Raw genomic sequence first — 22,571 nt, 5'->3', positions numbered from 1 at the left:
AGTTATGATAGAAAGCATATTGTGTATAAACTTTGGAGACTCACAAAGATAGAATGATATTGGATTATTTTCTTTGATTATGCCAAATCCAAATGGACTGGATATAGTAACTGTGATTCTTGATAAATGTTTTGTTGCATATAATTTTACTAGGTTAAAATTAAAACCTTCCTTTTTTATTAGACAAAAAGCAGTAAATGCTGTGGAACAATCTTTATACACTGTAAATATGCTCTCGTTATTAATAAAAAGCAGATTGGCCAGTATCCAGGCAGGAAGTACATGCAGAAAAACAAACTAATGATGCTGGGAAGAATAGTGGAGTCAGAGGAATCACCAGTCAGATGCAGAACGAGTTTGACAAACAGTATGGGATAAAAGTAAAATCCGTGAGCTTTGGGACAGCACAATGATTAATAGAAATGAGTGAAGTTGTAAGAGTAATTTAGCAATAAGTCTGAGCTATCAGCTGAGGATTTATAACTAGTATTAAGTCTTCAATTTGGTTATTTGGGACTTGGTTGCCAGAATGGTAGAATTCTGTCTGCAATATGAAAATGTTTGTGCCAGATCTCTTGAGCCCATTATTCTGTTTCCTTTTCTCTGACCCACTATATCTTCCTCTTTAGAAGGCTGTCTGGTACTGAAGAACAATTTCCTGGCCCAGGTTAAAGGAACACTCTAGAAAACATAGTGGAAAGCTGGCAAAAACAGAGCCAGAGAATGGGGAAGAATGCAGTCTCTGATGGCAAAGTTATGATGAGCAAAACTATACTTCCAAATCAGTCAGCTCTACATTAAATCTCTGGGGTGCATATCTACTCATCAAAAGTATCTTATATCAAGAAATTGAGGGCAGGAGTGGGTATGAGGGATTAATCATTATCTTGGATCATCAACCAACTCTAGCAAGGAAGGTACATGAGGTAGTAACAATTGATCTGCTTTGTATTTTTGGCCTAAGCCAAAATACAAATGTGTCCTTTTGAACTTTAGATTGTTTTCTAGGGATTTTCATCTCAAAGCTTTTATGAAAGCGTATGATCTAACCAGAAGTTATTGTATGGCTTTGTTTCAGTTAATAATGCACACTGAAACCTATGACTGTGTCTTTCAGCATGAAGATGAAAGGAATTTAAACGAGGCTGGCCCCTGGAACTCAATTGTTTTTCTTAATCATTAACTTGAACTATGATTTATGTAGCTCCCTAAGTGAAACTCATAGACCTTGCTGTGTGACATTTCTTTGTATTTGTTTTTAATTATCAAAACTCTGTACATGTTAACATTATTATTATCAATTAGACACAATAGTTTTGTGAGGAATCATCTTCATAATAAGTCACAGGTAAAAAATGCCCAGTAGAATGGAATGTTTCCATGGGTTAAACACTACATTACAGGCAGCAAAATTCTCCCTACACCCATCCACACCATGCAGATATCAGAGAAAGATAGCAGCTGCAAACATGTAAAGGAACAGAAGAAGCAAAAGATGTTCTAGGGTCTAGGGTCTCAGGGCCTTTCCTCTCCAGGTTTACTCATCAGGGAGTTGCCTTCTGGTGGGAGTATACCTTAAACATCCATTGCCACCTTCTGCTCCTCTGATTTGGCCACTAGTATGTGGTCAAATAAATTATATTTTCTTTCAGTATTTTCACATTTTACATAGTTAATAATTTGTACAGTGGAATAATCATTAGATTATTTATAGCAAAATCATCCAGAACTGTATCTCTAGAAACAGAATATAACAAAATCAATGTCATGTCCCATTTGGGCCTTTTATTTTAAAACTTTCATTAGTTTTTTTCATTTAAACTTATTAGTAGTAATGATTTGCAGCATGTATACCTGCATTCTGTATTTTTGCCAGGAGCCTGCTAAGGTGTGAGAAAGGCATCAGATCTCCTGGAACTGAACTTATGGATCAGCAGTTGTCAACCGGTGGGTCTTGTCCTCAAAGGAGATAACCTAAAAGCTTTAGAAAACACATATTTCTGATGGTCTTAGGAACTGAAACACCACTGCTCTATCAGTGGGCAGGTCTGCCCCCATGCAGGTACATGGTACTCTATTAAACAGCAAGAGCATTAAGAAGGTTGCTTTTCAGTCAACATGTAGGTGCTGAGAACTGTACTCATGCCCACTTAAAGACAAGCAGGTGCTACTGACAGTTGAGCCATCTCTTCAAGGCTCCTCCCCATTCCATTTCTACTGTTCCTAAAACTCTCCACCAACCTTACTTCAACTCTTCCAAAATACCTAGTCCTCTTGCTACATCCCCCTTGTCTTCAAATTCCATTTTTCTGCTTCACACTTGTGCAGACCAGGCTTAGTCATGAGACCTCCATATAACAAAAAGATTCTGCAGAAAGCACCTGGATCTCTAACACAGTTCTCTGCTCAGTAGTAAAGTAGCAAACTAAATAGAGAATGCTACAAATGGTTCACTAACTGTTGTCCAGTATAAGGAGACTTAAAATTCTTTGTAAAAATAACTTGAATTCCAGCACTTCTAATCACAGCTCAGTGAAAACTAAAGAGAACCAAAAAGGAACTGAATGATTGGAATGAAGATATCTTACAATCCTGAGTTTCTTAATGCATAATGGAACAAAAGTACTTCCCAAAACAAACAACATGTAGAACAAACAAAATATCACACAGTACTTTTCTATCTTCCAAGCACGTCATTTTACTTTGTGAGAGGTGAGACTCATTCACACAAAGTTCATAAATTAGTAAATTTGTAGTATTCCTAAGTATCTTGAGAAGGAGCAATAGAGAATACAAAAAAAAAATAGTCTCCTCACACCCACAACCTAGACTACTGCAGTTCTACAACATTTTATCTGCATTGAAAGCCCATTGAGCAGGGTCTATTCTTTTTCCCTCCTCCTGAATGAAGCAGACAGCCACAAAAGTGTCATTAAAGACAGAAATTATTTTTAATATTTGAGCCAGATTTGTAGAGTCATTGCTTTAATACCAGCACTCATGAGTCTGAGGTAGACAGAATCACTGTAAAATCAGATTTGGTCTACATGGTGAGTTCTGAGCCAGACATAACTGAAGAGGCCTATCTTAAACTGCAGAATAACAACACTGGGACTAGGCCTCACCCTTACAATAATGAAGAAAAACCACAGACTGTATCCTGTGGGGGAACCAATCAGAATCAAGACAAGTACTAGATGCTCCAGAACATTAGGAATAGCTTACCTAGCTTGTATATAGATTGCCAATTTCCTTGCAGCACCATCAGTGCCGATTCCTATTTGACAAGACTTGTCCTCACTTCTGCTCAATTAAAAGTTCTAACTCCCATCTGAATCTGGAATTCCCATACTCCCCCATCCTTTATTCCTTAAAAACTCTACCACACCTGAGCTCAATGCTCTCGATCCAGCCTCTGTGTTGCTGTGTCAGAAGGGACTGAGAGCCCAAGCTCAACTGTACAAAAAAAGCTTTCTTTTGTACATGAATTCAGATTCCTGGTGGTCTCTAGGGAGTCTCATGACCCAGGCATAACATTACAGGATTTGTCCAGGATCCCCCAGATGCACCAGGACCCTGACCAGTGGAGCCTTCAACCTGCTGGTATCTGTCTGTCTTGCTTGGTTTCATTTTGTCTCTGTTTTGCATTGCATTCTATACTCTGCCTAGGCCTGTTTCTGTGTTGCCTACAAAAGGTATAGGCAGATGCGCTTGAAAGACCTGTGTGGGGAACTGGAAGACATTCCAGGATTCTTCTGTATTGGACTGAGCCATCTGATATCTCAGAATAGACAGGCGGACCACTCCTACCAATCGCCCACAAGCCATTGTCTGTTTGTTTTTCATCCAGTTGATTAGGAGGAATCATTCTTTCTCCAGTGGCCAAGAGGAATCTGCAATATTTTGTTACTTTTAAACTGATTGTTTTGTGTCCAACACTTGGCACTTCCATTATGCCACAGAAGCCAAGTACTCCCACTCCCTTGATTAATTCTTGACCATTTTCAGTTTTATTGGTTGTCTGTAGAGAATCAGTCTGTCCACATCTATTAGTCTGCAGTTTTGTTAAGCGGCTTAATTGTTGCTCTCTGTTTCATAGTACAAAAAACAAAAAAAGGCTGAGAAGCCAAGGACAATGGCACTGGGTTTTGATTCTACTGCATGGACTGAGTTTGTGGGAGCCTGGTTTGTTTGGATGTTCACCTTTATAGACCTGGATGGAGGGGGTTGGACCTTGGACTTCCCGTGGGGCAGGGAACGCTGACTGCTCTTAGGACTAGAGAAGGGGGGGGTGAAGAGGGGGAGGGAAAAGGGAGGCAGGAAGAGGTGGAAATTTTTAAGAAAGAAAGAGAGAGAGAGAGAGAGAGAGAGAGAGAGAGAGAGAGAGAGAGAGAGAGAGAGAAAGAAAGAAAAAAAGAAAGGACTCCTTTGTAAAAACTGACAAGCTGTGGGGGTGCTGTACCCACAGCTCCTTTAAATCGAATACAATGTGGTGACAGAATGAAGTACTTGGGACTTCGCAGTTTTCTCCATTGCCCCTGAGAATTGAAGCGAACAAGTAGCAAGGCACTGATCCTTAAAATTATAGTTGGAGGCCAGCCAAGTGGTAGTGGTGACGCCTTTAATCCCAGCACTGGGAAGGCAGAGAGGGGCAGATCTCTCTGAGTTTGAGGTCAGCCTGGTGTACAGAGCTACTTTCAGGACTGGCTCCATAGTAACTGAGAAACCCTGTCTCAAGGGAAAAAAAAATAGACCTGGATGAAGTACAAAAATGTTGTCTGTTTCAATGTATAAATGTAGCCACTGTATGTTTATGTCTGACTGGTCTTAAATGTATGAATTTACTATGTTATCTATGTCTTGGTTACAGTTCAGCTGTTACTATAGCAACAGGTCAATGGAACTCAAAATTTATCTTCTAAGCATTTTGGCCATTGAAACTAATGTAATAGGTATTCAAATGTCAACTTGGTATAGACAATAATAAAGTTGTTTTATACTGTTCTGTTTTTATCAAGAAGCAAGCTTCATATAAAAAAACAGGCTTCAGATGGAACTTTTCATTAAAGGAACATACCTTACAATGGCAGTTCTCAATAATAACTATTCCTGTTTCTGGTAAAATACACTTTGTAATGATGTTGAGAAAAAAGACAATAATAATCAAATTGTCCCATATATAAAACAGAACCATAAAATTGGGTCAGTCTAGCTATGTTGAGAGACATGTAACATAGGTTTTCCAGGTTATGTCTCTCTGTATGTTCCCTTAATAGTCAAACATAAAAGCTTGACAGGACAACTGGTCTTGGACATTAATCTTATACACTCTGTACAACTTGAAAACTTGACGAAAAGTACAATGTTGTTTAAATTTCCTTTAATCGCCTTTTAAATATAGACTTAGAGATATTTTTCATCAGGCTAACTCAAAGTCATAGCTTTTGCTGTGTCTCCTGGGTGTAGATCTGCTCCAGCTGTTTTACAGAAACTTGTTGACTTCTTTCTTTACAAATATGAACTTCAGTATAATTAAAATGATAATACATCTAAAACACATCTCTTTGGCAAACTAAAAAATCATGTAAGCTTCAAAGAGTCAAAAAGATCATAAGGCTTAAAGCAATATGTCACAGGTCAAATGAACTTCAGATAAATAAAAGTTCCAAATATAAGATTCCCTCCTAAATTTTAACTTTTCTTCTTTGTATATGTCTTGACAGATTTACCAAACACCATCCAGGAAGCACCTGTGTTGCTGGAGTTGCTGAAAGCTGATACGATTGCTCCTTGTTCCTTCACCTGGAATAGCTAATCAGATGCTCCTGATAAATGTCCCATTACTCAGCCTTTGACTAGCCTTTCAGCCTTCCTGGACATTGACAACTGACACCTCAAATTCAGTTAGCAGCAGTACATGGTCCAGTAAAAGAAAAACCCTGCCCATGCAAAATAAAACTCATTAAGCTGCTCATCTGGATGATGGGCCTGCATCTGAGTTGACCCTATACATTCATAATGTCCTAAATGCAGGGAAGGGGTAATGTATGATTGTCTAGCTCTTCCTGCAGAACCCCTGGACAAACAAGACCCATAACTGTGTCCTCTCTAATTAGAGGTGAGGGGGTGGGATGAGAGGTCTAACTTAACATGAGCGCGGCCATGACATGCTGCAGACTAACAATATTGAGACTAGGCCTCATCCTTACAATAACCAGGGAAAACCACAAACTGTACCCTGTGAGAAACCAATCAGAATGGAGACAAACAAGTACTAGATGCTCTAGAGTATTAAAAATAATCAACCTAACTTGTTTATAGGTTACCAATTTCCTTGCTGCACCACCAGTACCAAACCCTGTTTGACAAGATTTCTGCTACCTCTCTTGCCCCAATGGTCTGTATCTGGAATTCACCTACCCTCTCCCAAATCCTTTACTCCTTAAGAAGCCTACCATAGCTGAGCTCAATGCTGTCCCTGATCCAACTGCTGTGTCAGAACAGACAGAGAGCCCAAACTCTAGTTTGTAATAAAAGCTCTTTACTTTTACATACAAACTTGAACTCCTGGTGTTATCTGGAGGACTTGTAATGCAAGCATAACAAGAGCAATAGAGTAATATATTTATTCAGTAAAGCAAAGCCAGCACCAAATAACATCAAGCCAATTTGGCTTTGGGTTGAGTGCTTTATATGGATCAACAATATAAAAAAGACAGTGAGCCTCATGTAGTTTAGTGATTAGCATTTTTAACAAAATGAGTTCTAATTTTGTCTTAATCTATCGTGCATTTTATAAATGTAAATAATATGGCCTGATTTTCTCTCAAAGGAAACATATTGTGCTTTTCGAGTCTCAAATGCAATATTAAGAACTTAGTATTTGAAGACACATTTTTGAATGCACTATTTACATTCTAGAGCATACATCTCAGAGGGAAAGTTAATGAGTAAAGAGTTGCTTAGTAAATGCTAATGTTATCAGTCAATATTGTAAGACTCAATAAGTACATTATACTTTATATTATTTGATTGAATCAGAAAGTATGATTTACTTTTCCACCTTGTGATTCGATCAAATGCCCTGGTTCCACATGGAACTAATTTCCATAAATGGAACCTTTCCATTCATTCCTAATCTCTAGGAACAAAGGTCACTTGTTCCAACAGGCAAGTGGTACAACAGTGGAGGCATGGCTAAGAATAAAACCAAGGTCTTTGCAATTTCCACAACATAACCATGGTTTCATACGAGATAATGCAAATCCTTTTCCAGATTATTCTACTGTAAATATATTGGCATCTGTAAGATAAGTAAAAAGGATATTGATAAAGTCCAGTTCATAAAATCTAAAGTTTACTGACAGGAATAAAATTATCCACAACAGAACTTTTGGAGCCTGTATCCCCTGTTCATCAGTAGAGAATGAAACTGATCACACATTGGTCCAGTACAATATGCCTGTTTTCAGCCTTGCTTTCCCTTCTGCTGTTCTTCCATTACCTACTATAGCAAAGCAGAATCATGACTCCAGCTAGTCCAACAGTGTCCTAGAACTGAAGGGGTTCCCCTTTCCAAACAAGAGTCTGAGTCATTTATTTTTTATTTTTTCTAAATTTTTCTAAAAATGTAGCTTCTAAAACTCCATCTAGGAATGTGCCTTAGGTTCCTATGGTCTGGCTTTTACCACGTTTCTCCACAAATTCTGAAGAATGTACCAGTACCACAGAGCGCCTGCTGTATTAGCCATCATCCGGCTGATATAGTGATTGCCCCTGCCCCACTGATTTGCATCTATCCCACTCTATTCATATTCTTTTCTACATAGCACTAGCTGTGTAGACCCATTTCATACAGCCTTACCATGTTTGCTGCCACCGTAAGATTCTTCATGAATAGTTACAGAATAAGAAAAACAGTAGTGCAATGTGTACTTTACTGTGAGAAGTCTCTTCACTGTGTACAAGTTGGAAATGTTACCAGGATACTAGAAACCTGTGGTGTATTAGGTCAATGATCTCAAGGTCATCAAGCCGAAGGATCACTTGAAATTAGAGTCTAGGTTTCTGGATGAACTTACGAAAATAAAGCTGAAGTTAATAGTGAAGCAATTTATTGAGTTCCAGTTCATTATGAATAGTCTGGAATGTGAACATTAGTATTTTATAAAAAAATTTATGAGGACCAGAAATTCAATTTCTTAAAAACTGTAGAATGGAGTGTTAAAATTACAGAAATACACAAGCATACAACAGACTATAGTATTTATCCACAGATAGAATTGTTCTGAGGGGCACTGGAGTTTGGTTGAATCATGGGAAAGTAGCATGAGTCTAGAACCATTCAAGTAAATAACCCAGTTTGGATAGTATCTGCCACTAACAGGTTTTCTTTTTTTAAAATATTTATTTATTTATTTATTATGTATACAATATTCTGTCTGTGTGTATGCCTGCAGGCCAGAAGAGGGTACCAGACCCCATTACAGATGGTTGTGAGCCACCATGTGGATGCTGGGAATTGAACTCAGGACCTTTGGAAGAGCAGGCAATGCTCTTAACCTCTGAGCCATCTCTCCAGCCCTAACAGGTTTTCAAGTGGGTTTTATTTTTCATTTTCCCTTTTGCAGACTTCACTCTTACTCCTCAATGAATGCAAAGAGCCCCCTGACTCTTCCCAAGAATACATTCCATTTCTGTGAAGCCCTTCTTACCACAATTAAGCACTAACATGGAAATAATTCCAGAATGATCGAGCACAATCTTCCTTACTTTAGCTAACTCTAATTCCTTCTCTCTAATACAGTACTACCAAATTTCTTAACGCTGTGACCCCTTAAGACAATTCCAAGTAATTGAATGTGGGCATACTGACATGTGGGTAGACTTGCCAGGAGACAGATAGAAGTGGTGTCTCAGTTCCTAAAACAATCAGAATTTGGGGTTTTTACTTATCTTGGGAAGCTTCAATGAAAGGATCATAATCTGAAAGAGGTCAAAACCCAGAATGGCTCTATTATCAGTTTCCTACTTACAAGTTTCAAGGACAAATTAATAAATGGGTTCACCACATGTTTTATAAGACACTTCCTGGGGAGATACAACATATAGATCCAACTACTCACCCCAACTGGAAACTGAAAACAGAACCAAATTCAACTTGCTAAGTCAATGAGCTTTATTGGGAGTTGCAGGAATATGGGGAGAGTTGCTTATCAGAGCACAGGGGACATAAAGGTAGTTGCAATCCTCCAACTCAAAATAAGCATGTGATATAGCTTATGAATATTGGACACCTGAAACATATGGCACATCTATATGCATACATACAGATTAAGGAACATCCTATCTTGATGGTCCAGTTTGACCAATCTTGAGTTGCATGATTTGTGTCTAAGTTTTGACATTTCAGTTAAACATACTGAATCCAGTCAGTTTCAGGGATATCTTGATATAAACTGAGAATGCTCATTTGTTTCCTGGCCATCCAGACCTGAATAATCACACAGAAACTATTAATTACAACACTATTTGGCCAATAGCTTAGGCATATTCCTAGCTAGCTCTTATATCTTAACCCATTTCTATTAATCTGTGTACCACCAAGAAGTTGTGGCCTACCAGTAGGTTCTAGTATCTTTCTCTGTGGACAGATACATGGTGTCTCCATGACTCTTTCTTTCTCCCGGCATTCACTTCAGTTTTCCTGCCTAGCTCTATTCTTCCTGCCATAGGCCAAAACAGCTTCTTTATTAACCAATGGTAATAAAACATATTCACAGCATAGAAAAGACAATCCCACATCATCTTGAAGCTATTTTGAGCCACTTATCTACTGCCTTAATCAGCTTTCCTTCAGAATGGATCATCTCAGTTTCTAGGAAATTGATGCACAAGACCAAACACAGGGCTTCAGACTTCTCCATTTTGTCTTCATTATGAATTATTTCAGGTTGAACAAGTAAAAATTGGAGAAAGCAGAAGCCACATTATTTCAAATGATTTCTTTATGCCCCAGTACGAATTTTCAGATGTTTTCTTACATGTGAAAGGCAAGTAAAGACTTTTTCTCATACAGTGCATTTGAAAAGTCTCTCTCGGGTATAAATTCTTTCATGTGTTCTAAGGTTGGATTAAAAAAAATGTGTCACTGATTATTATTTGGACTTTTTCTCTTTTGTATGATTTCTCTCATGTATTCTAAGATACGAGGTACTCGTAAAAGATTTGTCACATTCACTACATTGGTGAGGTTTCTCTCCTGTATGAATTCTCTGATGCGTTCTAAGAGATGAACCATAGATAAAGGATTTGTCACATTCGTAGCACTTGTAGGGTTTCTCACCTGTATGAACTTTCTGATGTCTTCTAAGACATAAGTCAGTGTTAAAGGATTTCTCACACTCACTACATTTGTAAGGATTCTCGCACATACGAATTTTCTGATGAGTTCTAAGATGGCATTTCTGGGAAAAGAGTTTGTTACATTCACTACATTTATAAGGTTTCTCAACTTTAAGAGTTCTCTGATGTCTTCTAAGATATGAGATACTCATAAATGATTGGTCACATTCACTACATTTGAAAGGTCTTTCTCCTGAATGCTTTCTCTGATGTACTGTAAAGAGTTCACGTCGGGTAAACGATAAGTTACATTCATAACATTTGTAGAGTGTCTCACCAGTATGAAATCTCTGATGTTTCTTAAATTCTGAGCCATAGGTAAAGGATTTCTCACATTCACTACATTTGTAAGGTTTCTCTCCTGTATGGATTCTCTGATGAATTTTAAGACTGCCTTTCTGTGTAAAAGATTTGTCACATTCACTACAATGGTAAGGTTTCTCTCCTGTATGTGTCCTCTGATGTATTCTATGGGAGGCCTTCCTGATAAATGATTTGTCACATTCACTACATTTATAAGGTCTCTCGCCTGTATGTAATTTCTGGTGACATTTTAGACTGTATCTCAGGACAAATGATTTGTCACATTGACTACATTTGTAAAGTTTCTCTCCTGTGTGTATTTTCTGATGTATTCTAAAATACGATATACTCAGAAATGATTTGCCACATTCACTACATTTGTGTGGTTTCTCTCCTGAATGAATTTTCTGATGAACTTTAAGCCTGCTTTTCTCCGTAAAGGATTTGTCACATTCACCACATGGGTAAGGTTTCTCTTCTGAATGTATTTCCCGATGTCTTCTAAGAAAGGGCCAACTGGTAAAGCATTTGTCGCATTCACTACATTTGAAAGGTTTCTCCCCTGTATGAGTTCTCTGGTGAGTTATTAGAGAATCTTTCTGGATAAATGATTTGTCACATTCACTACATTTGTAAAGTTTCTCTCCTGTGTGTATTTTCTGATGTATTCTAAGATACGACATACTCGAAAATGCTTTTCCACATTCACCACATTTGTGTGGTTTTTCTCCTGTATGAATTCTCTGATGAGTTTGAAGACCACTTTTCTGCGTAAAGAATTTCTGACATTCACCACATTGGTAAGGTTTCTCTCCTGTATGTATTCTTTGGTGAACTACTATGCTGCCTTTAAACATAAAGGATTTGTCACATTGACTACATTTGTAAGGTTTCTCTCCTGTATGAATTCTCTGATGAATTCTAAGACTGTATTTCTCGATGAAGGTTTTGTCACATTCTCCACATTGGTAAGGTTTCTTCCCTTCTTTATGTACTCTCTGATGTATTCTAAAATATGACGCACTCATAAATGATTTGCCACATTCACTACATTTGTGTGGTTTCTTTTCTATATGAATTCTCTGATGAGTTTTAAGAGATTTGTAGGGTTTGTCACTACACTTGAAACTGTAATGTACTTTGAGTTGGAACAACTGCTGAAAGGATTTATTACAATTCATACATTTATAGAGTTTCTCTCCTGTATGAGCTCTCTGATGCCTTCTGATGTTTGAGTCCAACTTAGAGCATTTTCCAGAGTTCTTGTTTTGGTCTCCTTTTTTTCCTCTACTGGATTGTTTCAGCATAATTTTATGTGTAGAGTCAAAAGAATTATCATATGCTATCTTTTTGTGTTCTTTCTTTCCTATGTTGACTCTTTGATTTTGGCTAATGTTGCAACACAAATTAAAACAGTTCACATACTCCTCATTTTTGCAAGGATCTTCTCGAGTGTTTCCACTTTTGTGTCTCTTCATATTTACTGTTTCAACAAAGGTATCTCCATAGTTACCAGATCTGTACTTGTTGCTGTTTTCTGCAGTATCACTTGTGTCATAAGGTATACACTGGAAGGAGTCATCAATCAGTTTGACAAGCTTATTACAAATATACAACTTCTCTTGTATATTCTCAGGATTGTGCAAGATATGCTTTGTGCCTCGATCCAAGACATTCTCATATTTACCATTTATGCGATGGGTCTCTGGAAAATTAGTGCAGTTAGGGATAATAGGGATTAATGGCAGAGTAAGAAATGGAATAACATATTTTCTTAAGTTTCCTAAGAGGGGTAAACTAGTAATTCTCAGGGGCAGAGTTCCCAACAGAGTCCTTTTGTGTTTCACAATCATTAAATGGATGCTCACTAGTACCTCTAACTATATCAAAGCACAAAGACAAAAATTACACTGTATCTTAGAGAAGAAAAGACAAATAGGTAAAGAACTTTGAGAAAGAGGCTCTCTGAAGGATCACATGAAGAATGTTGCTACCCAAGTGGTGTGGCACAAGTCTTTAATCCCAGAATTATGAAGGCAAAAGCAGGTAGATCTCTGTGAGTTCAAGGACAGCATATTCTACAAATCAATTTCCAGGATAGCCAGGCCTGTTTTACAGAGAAACCCTTTCTGGAAAAAACAAAAAAGGATGTTTCTCAACTTCCTTCTTTATATTTTTGACACACATTCACACAGTGCAGTGAAGAACTCACTGTGTAACCCAGGTTAGTCTAGACCTTGCCATATATTTTTGCTTGAGCCTTGAAAGTGCAAAAAGTAAAGTCATTCTGTGCCCGTGCTAAACATAGTGATGACATGTCAAAAATTAAATAAACAAGAAGAATATTTCTATAACAGTTCTTCAATTTAAAGCTTTCTGAGTATAAAAAAATCAGAGATAGGAAGAGTTTGATACAAAAAGAAAATATTCTACTTATTAAGTGCTCTGCATGGGGCTGGAGAGAGGGCTCTGAGGTTAAGAGCACTGACAGCTCTTCCAGATGATCTTGGTTCAATTCCCAGCATGCACATGGCAGTTCCTATCTAACTGTATCTCTGGTTCCAGGGGATCTGGTATCTCTATACAGACATACACATAGGCAAAACACAAATTCACATAAAAAAATATTTTTTTTAGAAAAAGTGCACTGCAATATACTTTCTTAGTCTTACTACTTAATTTCTTTTAAATTTGAAGTTTTCATTAAAACCTAGATAGGAGAACTGGGAAGATCAGAGAGAATGTGGCAATGTTTACCTCTTGCAGAGAACACAAGAAAAAGTATAAGGAGACATCATGAAAAAGGTTTGTTGCTAACTAGAATTTCCCTTATTTCTGGGATTTTCTATACAGTTCAGAGAGTATATATATAAAATGTATGTATATACAAAAAATACAAACGATGAATCAGGAAATCTAGAAAAAGAGCATTCTTACCTACAAAGATCAGATTGTTATAATTTTCCAACATCACATTCATGTACAATGCTCGCTGAGCACAGTCTAGACATTCCCATTCCTCCTGTGACAGATCCACAGCTATATCCCTGAATGTTAAAGGATCCTGTAAAGGAAAATCAATACACCACATGATGATGGACAAAATGCTTTCCGAGGTAAAAGAGAACTAAAAAATAAGAGATACTTTTGTGAAATAGATGAGGCATAAACAAGAGTTTTCTAGAATTTCTGTAGAAATATGTCAGTACATAAGCGTTGCTGCTCTTTCATAAACAATGGATAGAATGACTTACTACACTAACATTTATGAGGTCTCCCTTCTTCATGAATTTTGTTATGTTTTCTAAGACCTGGGCAGATAAAGTACAGTAACTACATTTGTGATTTTGGTGTCCAGTTTGGATTCTGGAATGACTAAGTCATTCTGAATTTGGCTCAGTTTCCCAGCACCTTCATGGAATTACGAAACAGATTTTAAGCCTAGATCTATGAGATACAATGTTCTTTTTGGAACCTTACAAGCAGGAGACATATATAGCCCCCTCCTTCACACACACACATTCAGGCAAATATACTGATATACACAAAACTAAACTAATTTTAACTTAATAATTAATAAAATTTAATAACAAATGAAAATTAACAAAAGGTAGACAGGGAACTTAAGAAGAAAAAATGTAAATAATGGAAAGTAAACACTTTCAATAACATGGCCAGAGGCAGAGAATTAATATCTCGAAAGGTTTTAACAATAAAAACAATTTTTTAAAAAATGTAGACATTACACTGACCTGGCGAGCATTTACCAGAGAAGAATTCATTCTTCTTATTGTTCTTAGCATTTCTGTCTCAGGAACAAAGACTCGAATCCTTGTTGAAATTTCACATAAAAAGGTCAAGTTAGAGATAACGCAATTTTGTTATGGTCAATGTCAAAACACATAAAAAGATGCAGAAAAGCTACATGATATCAAAAATCTCAAAATTTTAACAAACTGGAGAGCAAGGGAGGATATAAAGTGGGGAAAAATGACTATGAACCTTATTGTTGCACTCAGAACATGGGCTCTGAAAATTCGTGAAGAAAGAGCATATGAAGGTTATAAGATAATAAAAGGTCATCCACTGAAGCAGCACTGCAGATAATAATTGGAGGTTAAAAAAACAGAGAAATTATCCATGAAACACAGGAAATCAAGATTTTACATAAGGAATAGAGGAAAGCTAAGGAGTGCGAGACTATATCTAACATGCAAAAAACAACTATATCTAACATGCAAAAAACAAAACAAAAAACCTACCATTTTAACTTGAGAGAAGTAAATGAGCAGAATATTAAATAAAAATCATGAATTAAAAACCCACATGACATGTAAATCCTAGTAGGAATGAAAATGTTATGAGACAAATGTCATGAGATTTTGTGATTAAACTTCTCAAGAAAATAGGAAGAAATGGAACACAGCTATTAGACTGAGGCCAAAGGTACAGCACAAGGATAAAATGAACAACATTAGCAGGAAAACAATAGAGAAAGATGTATGTGTTCTCCAGCATTACTGAATCCAGAGACATAAGAATGAGACAGAGAATTTGAACAAAGAAAAAGAGGAAGGAAGAACAAGAAGTACGGAAAAAGAAGGTGGCATTGACCGCCGAACTCCGTGAAAAGCCAGAGAAGGGAAAAGACGAGAGAGACCATGAATGCTGATGGCTGAACCCCCGAGGGAAACTGGAGAAAGGACGGAGGATAATGTGAGGCTGATCTGTGCACCCCAAAAAGCAAGGAAGTGACCAGACATGAGGAACCCACGAGAAAAAATTGGTGGAAGCGTGAGTAAAGTGCACTTAAATAACAAAACGGGATAGTAATATCGGTAATAAAACTTGTAAATATAGAAATATGGGACAAGGAGAAAGCAATCAAATGGTTATGCGGTTGACTGAAGATATTTTAAAAGACAGAGGAGAGAGAGTACAACAGCATCAGATACAGGAATTTTTAGAATTCATGGAGGAGATATGCCCTCGGTTTTCACAGCGTAGGACCTTAGACATAGCAGTATGGAAAGAAATAGGAATGAGAATCCAACAACATTATTATAATTATGGACCAGAAAGCATCCCTGAAGATACACCTTATTTTTGGATGCTGATACAGGAGAGGTTGGACTCAAATCCTGACCAACAGGAGATAGTTCCATCTGCTCCACCTGAGGAGATGCTAGACAAGCTTTCAGAACAGAGCAATTACAACAGGCCAGAGACTAATGATTCAGGCCTTAAAAGGGAGTTTTCATCCCTCTCACTAGCAAACAGCAGCGCTGAGAGACAGAGACATGAGGACAAGGTTCAGAGAGAAATAATAGGCTTGAAAAGGATGGTAACCTTGCTATTGCAGATTAAAAACTATGCAGATACAGGATTCTTGTCAGAAGAACGATAGCCTTCCTACAGCAATGACAGGCTCAGATCCACTCTCGGCTCAGAGTACGCCAAAGGTCAAACAGACATAATGATAGCAGTAAATTGCCTGTACAAGCTTACATCAGAGAAGCCGTTAGCAGAGGAGAAGAGGTACAAGGATTTCAATTGTTCCCAATTATGGAACAGAGAGATACACAAGGAAATCTGCTTAGAGTACATACTTCTATATCATTTAAGTTACTCAAAGAATTAAAAACCGCTTGTGCTCAATACAGTGCCGCAGCATCCTTTACCCAGACACTGGTGGAAAATATAGCTATAGAAGCTCTGCCACCAGCGGATTGGAAACAGATAGCCAAGGCTTGCCTGGCAAGAGATTATCTATTGTGGAAAACCAAATTTACAAAACAATGTCAGGCCACAGAAGAGAAACAGGACTCAGCAGATTCCTATTTCATATGAGATGCTGACAGGTGAAGGACCCGATACGGGAACAAATCAACAGTTAAAATATGATATGTTCAGATCAGTACAGCGGCCAATAAGGCCTGAAATAAGCTTCCATCGTCAAAAGAAGAGATTGAGGAGTTGTCTAGTATAAGACAGGGACCAGATGAGTTGTTTCCAGACTGACACAGGCATCTAATAGGCTGATTGGAGACTCAAAAGCAGGACAGATAATAATTAAGTAGTTAACATTTGAGAACGCCAATGCTATATACAAGGCGGCTATAAGACCTTTTAAAAAACAGGGTAATGTTGCAGATTATATCTGAATCTGCTCGGATATTGGCCAATCATATCCACAAGGAATGGCAATAGCTGCTGCTTTACAGGGAAAGACAATTAATGATGTCTTATCCCAGCAGGGAGACCTAGCCCCAGGGAAAACACAAGCTACAGGAATGCCTGAAAGGCTGTTTTGGATGCCATCTTATGGGACAACAGATCAGACGATGTCTTATTGGAGAGCAAGCCTTAGAACTAAAAGAGAACCACGATTGTATAGAAGATACAGGAGAGGAAAACATTGGACAAGCAAATGCAGATCAAAAAGAGATGCTCTAGAAAATTACCTTTCGGGAAACAGATTCAGGGGTCAGCCTCAGGCCCCACAACAAATTTATGGGGCAATCCAGCAATCTACACTCCCACAAGAAGATCTATACAGGACCTTTTCAGAGCCACACCAGGTAGTGCAAGGCTTGACCTCAGTTCAGCCATATACACGGTTATAACGTCTGAGATGGGGAAGCAAGCTCTCCCTACCGAGATCTATGGGCCTTTACCAAAAGATTCTGTAGGATTACTGGTAGAAAAAGGTAGTTCAACTATACAAGGGATCTTAATGGCTCCTGAAGTCATAGATGCTGACTTTGAGGGAGAGATCAAGATGATGGTTCATTTGAAAGATACCCGAATCGGGTGTTCTCCCCTCGGGGACCCTGACACCCAAGAACCAAGATCAGTCCGCACTGGATGCAAAAGCAAGAGGTATTTTTATTTCGGTAGCGCTATTGGGTGACTCAGGGCTCCAGGGGGAGACTGAGCACACCGAGCAAAATTTCAGCAAACTTATATAGGCAAAATTAATTACGTCAGAGCATAAAGATCACTAGTTATTTTAAACAGATCAGACAGTGACAATGGACAATGTTGTTTGTTCATGCTATTTCCTAGATGTTTCATTTTGGCCCTGAAATTTCCCACTAGCATTCTAAGTTTGGCACATGTGCCAACCATAGATATCCTGTTCTCCTAAGCAAACAGGATGCTCTCATGAGAACAGGCCAGCTTCAGGTCCTGGGGGTCTCGAGGGTCTTCCACCAAAACAGGATGTTCTCATGGGAGCAGGCCAGCTGCAGGTTCTGAGGGGGGGGGGGGGTCCTGGGGGTCTTTCACATTCACCAAAAGGAGTTTCTGTAGTAAAGGCAGGTCAGAGGCTTGCACAATTAATCTTAACTCCAACTGTGCAAACCAATAATCAGAGTAAAAAAGAAAAGAGAGAAGATGGATTTGGTTTGTCTGATGAATTTTGGGTACAGACAATAGGTCCTCAGAGACCAGAACTCACTTTTTTTTAATAAATGGAAAAAGATTTTCTGGCCTCCTGGATACTGGCACTGATATTTCAGTTATAACCACCAGTTAATGGCCTTCTAAGTGGCCCAAAATGAAGACTATTACACAGTTACAAGAAATTGGTCAGACTAGAAATCCTGAACAGAGTTGTAATAAACTGCATTGAAAAGATGAGAAAGACCATAAAGAAAATTTTAAGCTGTATATTATTCCTTATTTACCTGTGAACTTATGGAACAGAGATATTATTTCCAGAATGGGAATATATTTATATTCTCCCAGCACGGCTGTTACTAATCAGCTTATTACCTAATCAAGGTCTAGGTAAGGATAATAAGGGAAAGGTTGATCCTGTCATACCAGACAGTAGACCCCCTAGTGCAGGATTAGGGTATTGTTAGGAGAGGTCGCTGAAAAACCTGCACTCCATGCAGACCCGATAATATAAAAAAGTGATGAGCCTGTATGGATGAGTCAGTGGCCTCTAACACAAAAAAATTACAAGCTACCCAGCAGTTAGTGCAGGAACAGCTGGATAGTGGACATATTTCACCAACTAACTCTCCATGAAACTCTCCAATTTTTGTTATTAAAAAAAAACCAGAAAAGTGGAGATTAATTCAAGATTTAAGAGAGGTTAATGCAACCATGCAGCCAATGGGAACATTACAACCAGGGCTGCTATCTCCAGCAGCAATACCAAAGGACACACATAAAATTATTTTAGACTCAAAAGATTTGTCTTTATACCATTCCTTTAGCGCCACAAGATAGTCAAAGATTTGCTTTTAGTATTCCTTCAGTTAATTTCAGAGAGCCAATGAGGAGATATCAGTGGAATGTTTTGCCCCTGGGCATGTTAAATAGTGCTACTTTATGCCAAAAATTCGTAGCTCAGCTATACAAGATGTTAAAAATCAATTTCCACAGGTCTATGTTATTCATTACATGGATGACATTCTGCTGGTCATAGAGATGAGGATACTTTACTAGAGACATATGGATTGTTGCAACAGAGCCTAAGACATGCAGGGTCAATTATTGCTCCTGAGAAAGTACATTTTTTCAATATCTAGGTCACATGTTGTACCCCAGAGAAATTAAGCCTCAAAAGATAGAAATTAGGAGGGATGGTTTAAAAACTCTTAATGACTTTCAAAGGTTGTTAGGAAATATACAATGGCTAAGGCCTTATTTAAGGTTTCCTACAGGAGACCTTGAGCCTCTAAAGGAAATACTTAAAGGAGACAGTGATCCAAATTCTAGCAGGCAGCTTTCAGAACCTGCCAGACAGAGTCTCTCACAGATAGAGCAGGCTATACAGGAACAGCAGATGTGCTATATCGATTACAGCCAGACGTGACAGGCATGTATATTACTTACAAGGCTGGCTCCTACAGCAGTCTTATGGCAGAACGGACCACTGTTGTGGCTGTATCTGCCTGTATCACCAGCAAAAGTATTAAATCCTTATTTTAAACCAATAACATGCTTAACACAAAAGAGCAAAATGGAATCTAGAAAATTATTTGGCAAAAAAAGAAAAAAACAGCTATAATCAATGTTCCTTACACTGAAAGCCCTGGATAAATCCAGCCCCCACCCCATGAAAGCCCTGGATAAATCCAGGTCCTCCCCCCAGCAGGAAAAAATAGAACCAAAAATCTAGCAGAAAGAGAAAAATCAGAAATCTAGGATTAGCCAGTTCAGGGTTTCAGGAACTAGCTGAAGATAAAGTTAGATTGTAATCTTGAGAATAATCTTGAGAAACAGGGAGTTTCCCCCTAGTAATTACCATTGGTATTTTTGGAGTACTGTGTTTCAGGAACTAGCTGATTATGACCTTGAGAGTGATCTTGAGAGGCAGGGAGTTGTACTGGTATTTTCGGAATTTTTTGTGACACCCTCCCTGCCCCTTTTGAATTACTGGGTTGTGGTTTCTTTCTATAAAAACCCCTTCTCCCAGTCACTCAGGGTCGAAATCTTCCCCTGCATGGGTTCTCAGTCTCAGTCCCAGAGCACTGGTCTCGATTAAAACCTCATGTGATTGCAGCAAGGACAGTCTCTCGTGAGTTACTGGGGGGGTCGTGTTATCCGGAGACTTGAGTTGAGAGTCTCCCCATATCGGGGGTCTTTCAACACTAAGCAAAAAACTGAATGGTTATTTCAAAATAGTGACTCATGGGCAAGTGCATTAGCTCAGTTTCAAGGTCAGATTAATAATCTTTTCCCAGCCGAACAGTTACTACAGTTTACTCAACAGCATTCGTTCATTTTTCCTAAAATAGTAGCAAAAAATCCCTTAAAGGATGCTTTGTTGATTTTCACTGATGGCTCATCTAATGGAAAAGCTGCTTATGTAGTCAATGGCTAAGGACACGTGGTATAGACAAAAGCAGCTTCAGCTCAAATAGTGAAGCTGCAAGCTGTAGCTCTGATATTTAAGAATTTTGCTAAGCTACCCCATCCCGGCTTTCAGCCTGGAACCCCTACCCTTTTTCTCTCCCTTTTTCAGGGCATAAAATCCTCCAACTCAGCCTCTGTGGGTGCCGCCAGGACAGGACAGTGAGTGCAAACAGGAGGGAGTTCCTTTGTTTTAATAGCCTGCCTGCAGCAAAGTAGGACTGTAGGCAAAGTGATTCCTGGATAGCAAGGGGCACTAATCCTGTAGCAGAAGACCCAGTGGAGGGAAGAGCCATTGGAGAGCATCAGAAGGAAGAGCTGGGCAGGCACCAAGGCAAGAATTAATCCAACAATCTGAAAAAAAAAAATGAAAACACCAGATCCCAGCGATCTTACCACAGAAGGACTTGAACATCCTATTCAGGAAGAAGTGGAAAACAGTGTCATTAGGAAAGCAATAGAGTCTCTTAAACAGGGTATGAATAACTCACTTAAAGAAATAGAAGAGAAATATAACAAAAAGTTGGAAGATAAGAGTAAATTCGTAAACGATACCCTGGGAAACCAAGAAAAAACAATAAAACAGGTAATGGAATCAGTTCAAGAATAGAAAACTGAAATGGAGGCAATGAAGAAAACACAAACCTTGGGCCGGCTGGATATGGAAAATCTAGGTAAACAAACAAGAGACTTCAGGAACAAGCATAACCAATAGAATACAAGAGATAGAAGAACAAATCTCAGATTACGAAGACACCATTGAGAAAATAAACGCTCTGACCAAAGAAAACAGCAAATCCAACAAATTCTTTCAGGAAATATGGGACATAAAAAAACCAAATCTAAGAATAATAGGGGTAGAAGAAGGAGAAGAAATACAGATCAAAGGTCCAGAAAATATATTCAACAAAATTATTGAAGAAAATTCTCCCAACCTAAAGAACGATATTCCTATGAAGGTTCAAGAAGCATATAGAACACCAAGTAGACTGGATCAGAAAAAAAATCCCCTCGCCATATAATAACCAAAACACAAAGCATTCAGATTAAAGAAAGGATTTTAAGAGCTGCAAAGGAAAAAGGTCAAGTAACTTATAAAGGTAAACCTATCAGACTTACACCTCACTTCTCTATGAAGTGAGTCTTTGGGCTAACTCAGTTCCTGCACACTCTAATTCCAACACTCAGAAGGCAGAGACAGGCAGGTTGGGACCTGGTGGGACCAGGTTAGTGTTCATGGTGAAATCTGAGCCAGACTCAACAAAATAAAGCCAAAATCAAACATCACCAGGCCACTTTGGTCATGTGTTATGGGAAGAGTGTTTTCTTCAAACAAGGAGACAAAAGACAGCTGGTGTCAGTTTTTCTCATACATTTGAGTGATAAGAATTATTTAACAGATGCTCTCTAATTTTATCCTAACCTACAGTGCATACTGTGACTGTCAAAGCCGTCTGACATCATACACACATACTGTACTCTTCCATACTCTAGGGTGCAATATTAAGCACTACATATACAAAACCACATTTCAGAATACTGTACTTACACCATAACCTGCATAATTCTCAGTTGGAAACTGATGGGAAGAAAACAGTTTGCTTAGTAAATGATAATCTTTACAACAATAGCCTTTTAGCTTACTAAAACCTACTTCCCGATTTCGTGAAAACTGCAGTGGCTCCGTATGTGAATGAATGAATGAATGAATGAATGAATGAAATTTATGCCTTGGCAATACTGAAGCATGCATGGGCAGCCTCTATAATGGTGGTTCCACTGAATTTTTCCATAATGGGTTTCATGGTCTAAGTTGATGAGGACAACTAACCAGGTCTATTCCTCAAGAAGGCACATGATCTCATTTCAAATGGTCATGAGTCATCATGTGGTTGCTGGAAATTGAAGGTTCCTTATGTGACTGATACCTAAAAAGCTCTCAGAGAATGCCTAGATGTCATGGAAAAAAGGCCACACTCTTTAACAGGTAA

General features: G+C 38.3%; 1 protein-coding gene across 9 annotated transcripts in view; it reads right to left on the bottom strand.

Moving 5' to 3' along the window:
* Positions 1 to 9,154: 9,154 nt before the first annotated feature.
* The window catches only part of LOC125411811 (uncharacterized), a 29,871-nt gene continuing 16,454 nt past the window's right edge, over positions 9,155 to 22,571 (bottom strand). For all 9 annotated transcript variants that reach the window (XM_048452179.3, XM_048452178.3, XM_048452177.3 and 6 more), the window contains 3 exons: positions 14,460 to 14,538; positions 13,645 to 13,771; positions 9,155 to 12,412 (listed from right to left, as the gene is read on the bottom strand). In XM_048452179.3, coding sequence (XP_048308136.3) covers positions 10,158 to 12,412; positions 13,645 to 13,771; positions 14,460 to 14,510 — 2,433 coding nt within the window. In that variant the 5' untranslated portion in view covers positions 14,511 to 14,538 and the 3' untranslated portion in view covers positions 9,155 to 10,157. The remainder of the gene's footprint in view (positions 12,413 to 13,644; positions 13,772 to 14,459; positions 14,539 to 22,571) is intronic.

The sequence above is a fragment of the Myodes glareolus genome, chromosome 1 (assembly GCF_982192425.1).
Source record: "Myodes glareolus chromosome 1, mMyoGla1.1, whole genome shotgun sequence".
NCBI classification, from domain to species: domain Eukaryota; kingdom Metazoa; phylum Chordata; class Mammalia; order Rodentia; family Cricetidae; genus Myodes; species Myodes glareolus.
The sequence above is the reverse complement of the archived record's forward strand: the minus strand, read 5'-3'. Positions and strand labels throughout refer to the sequence as shown.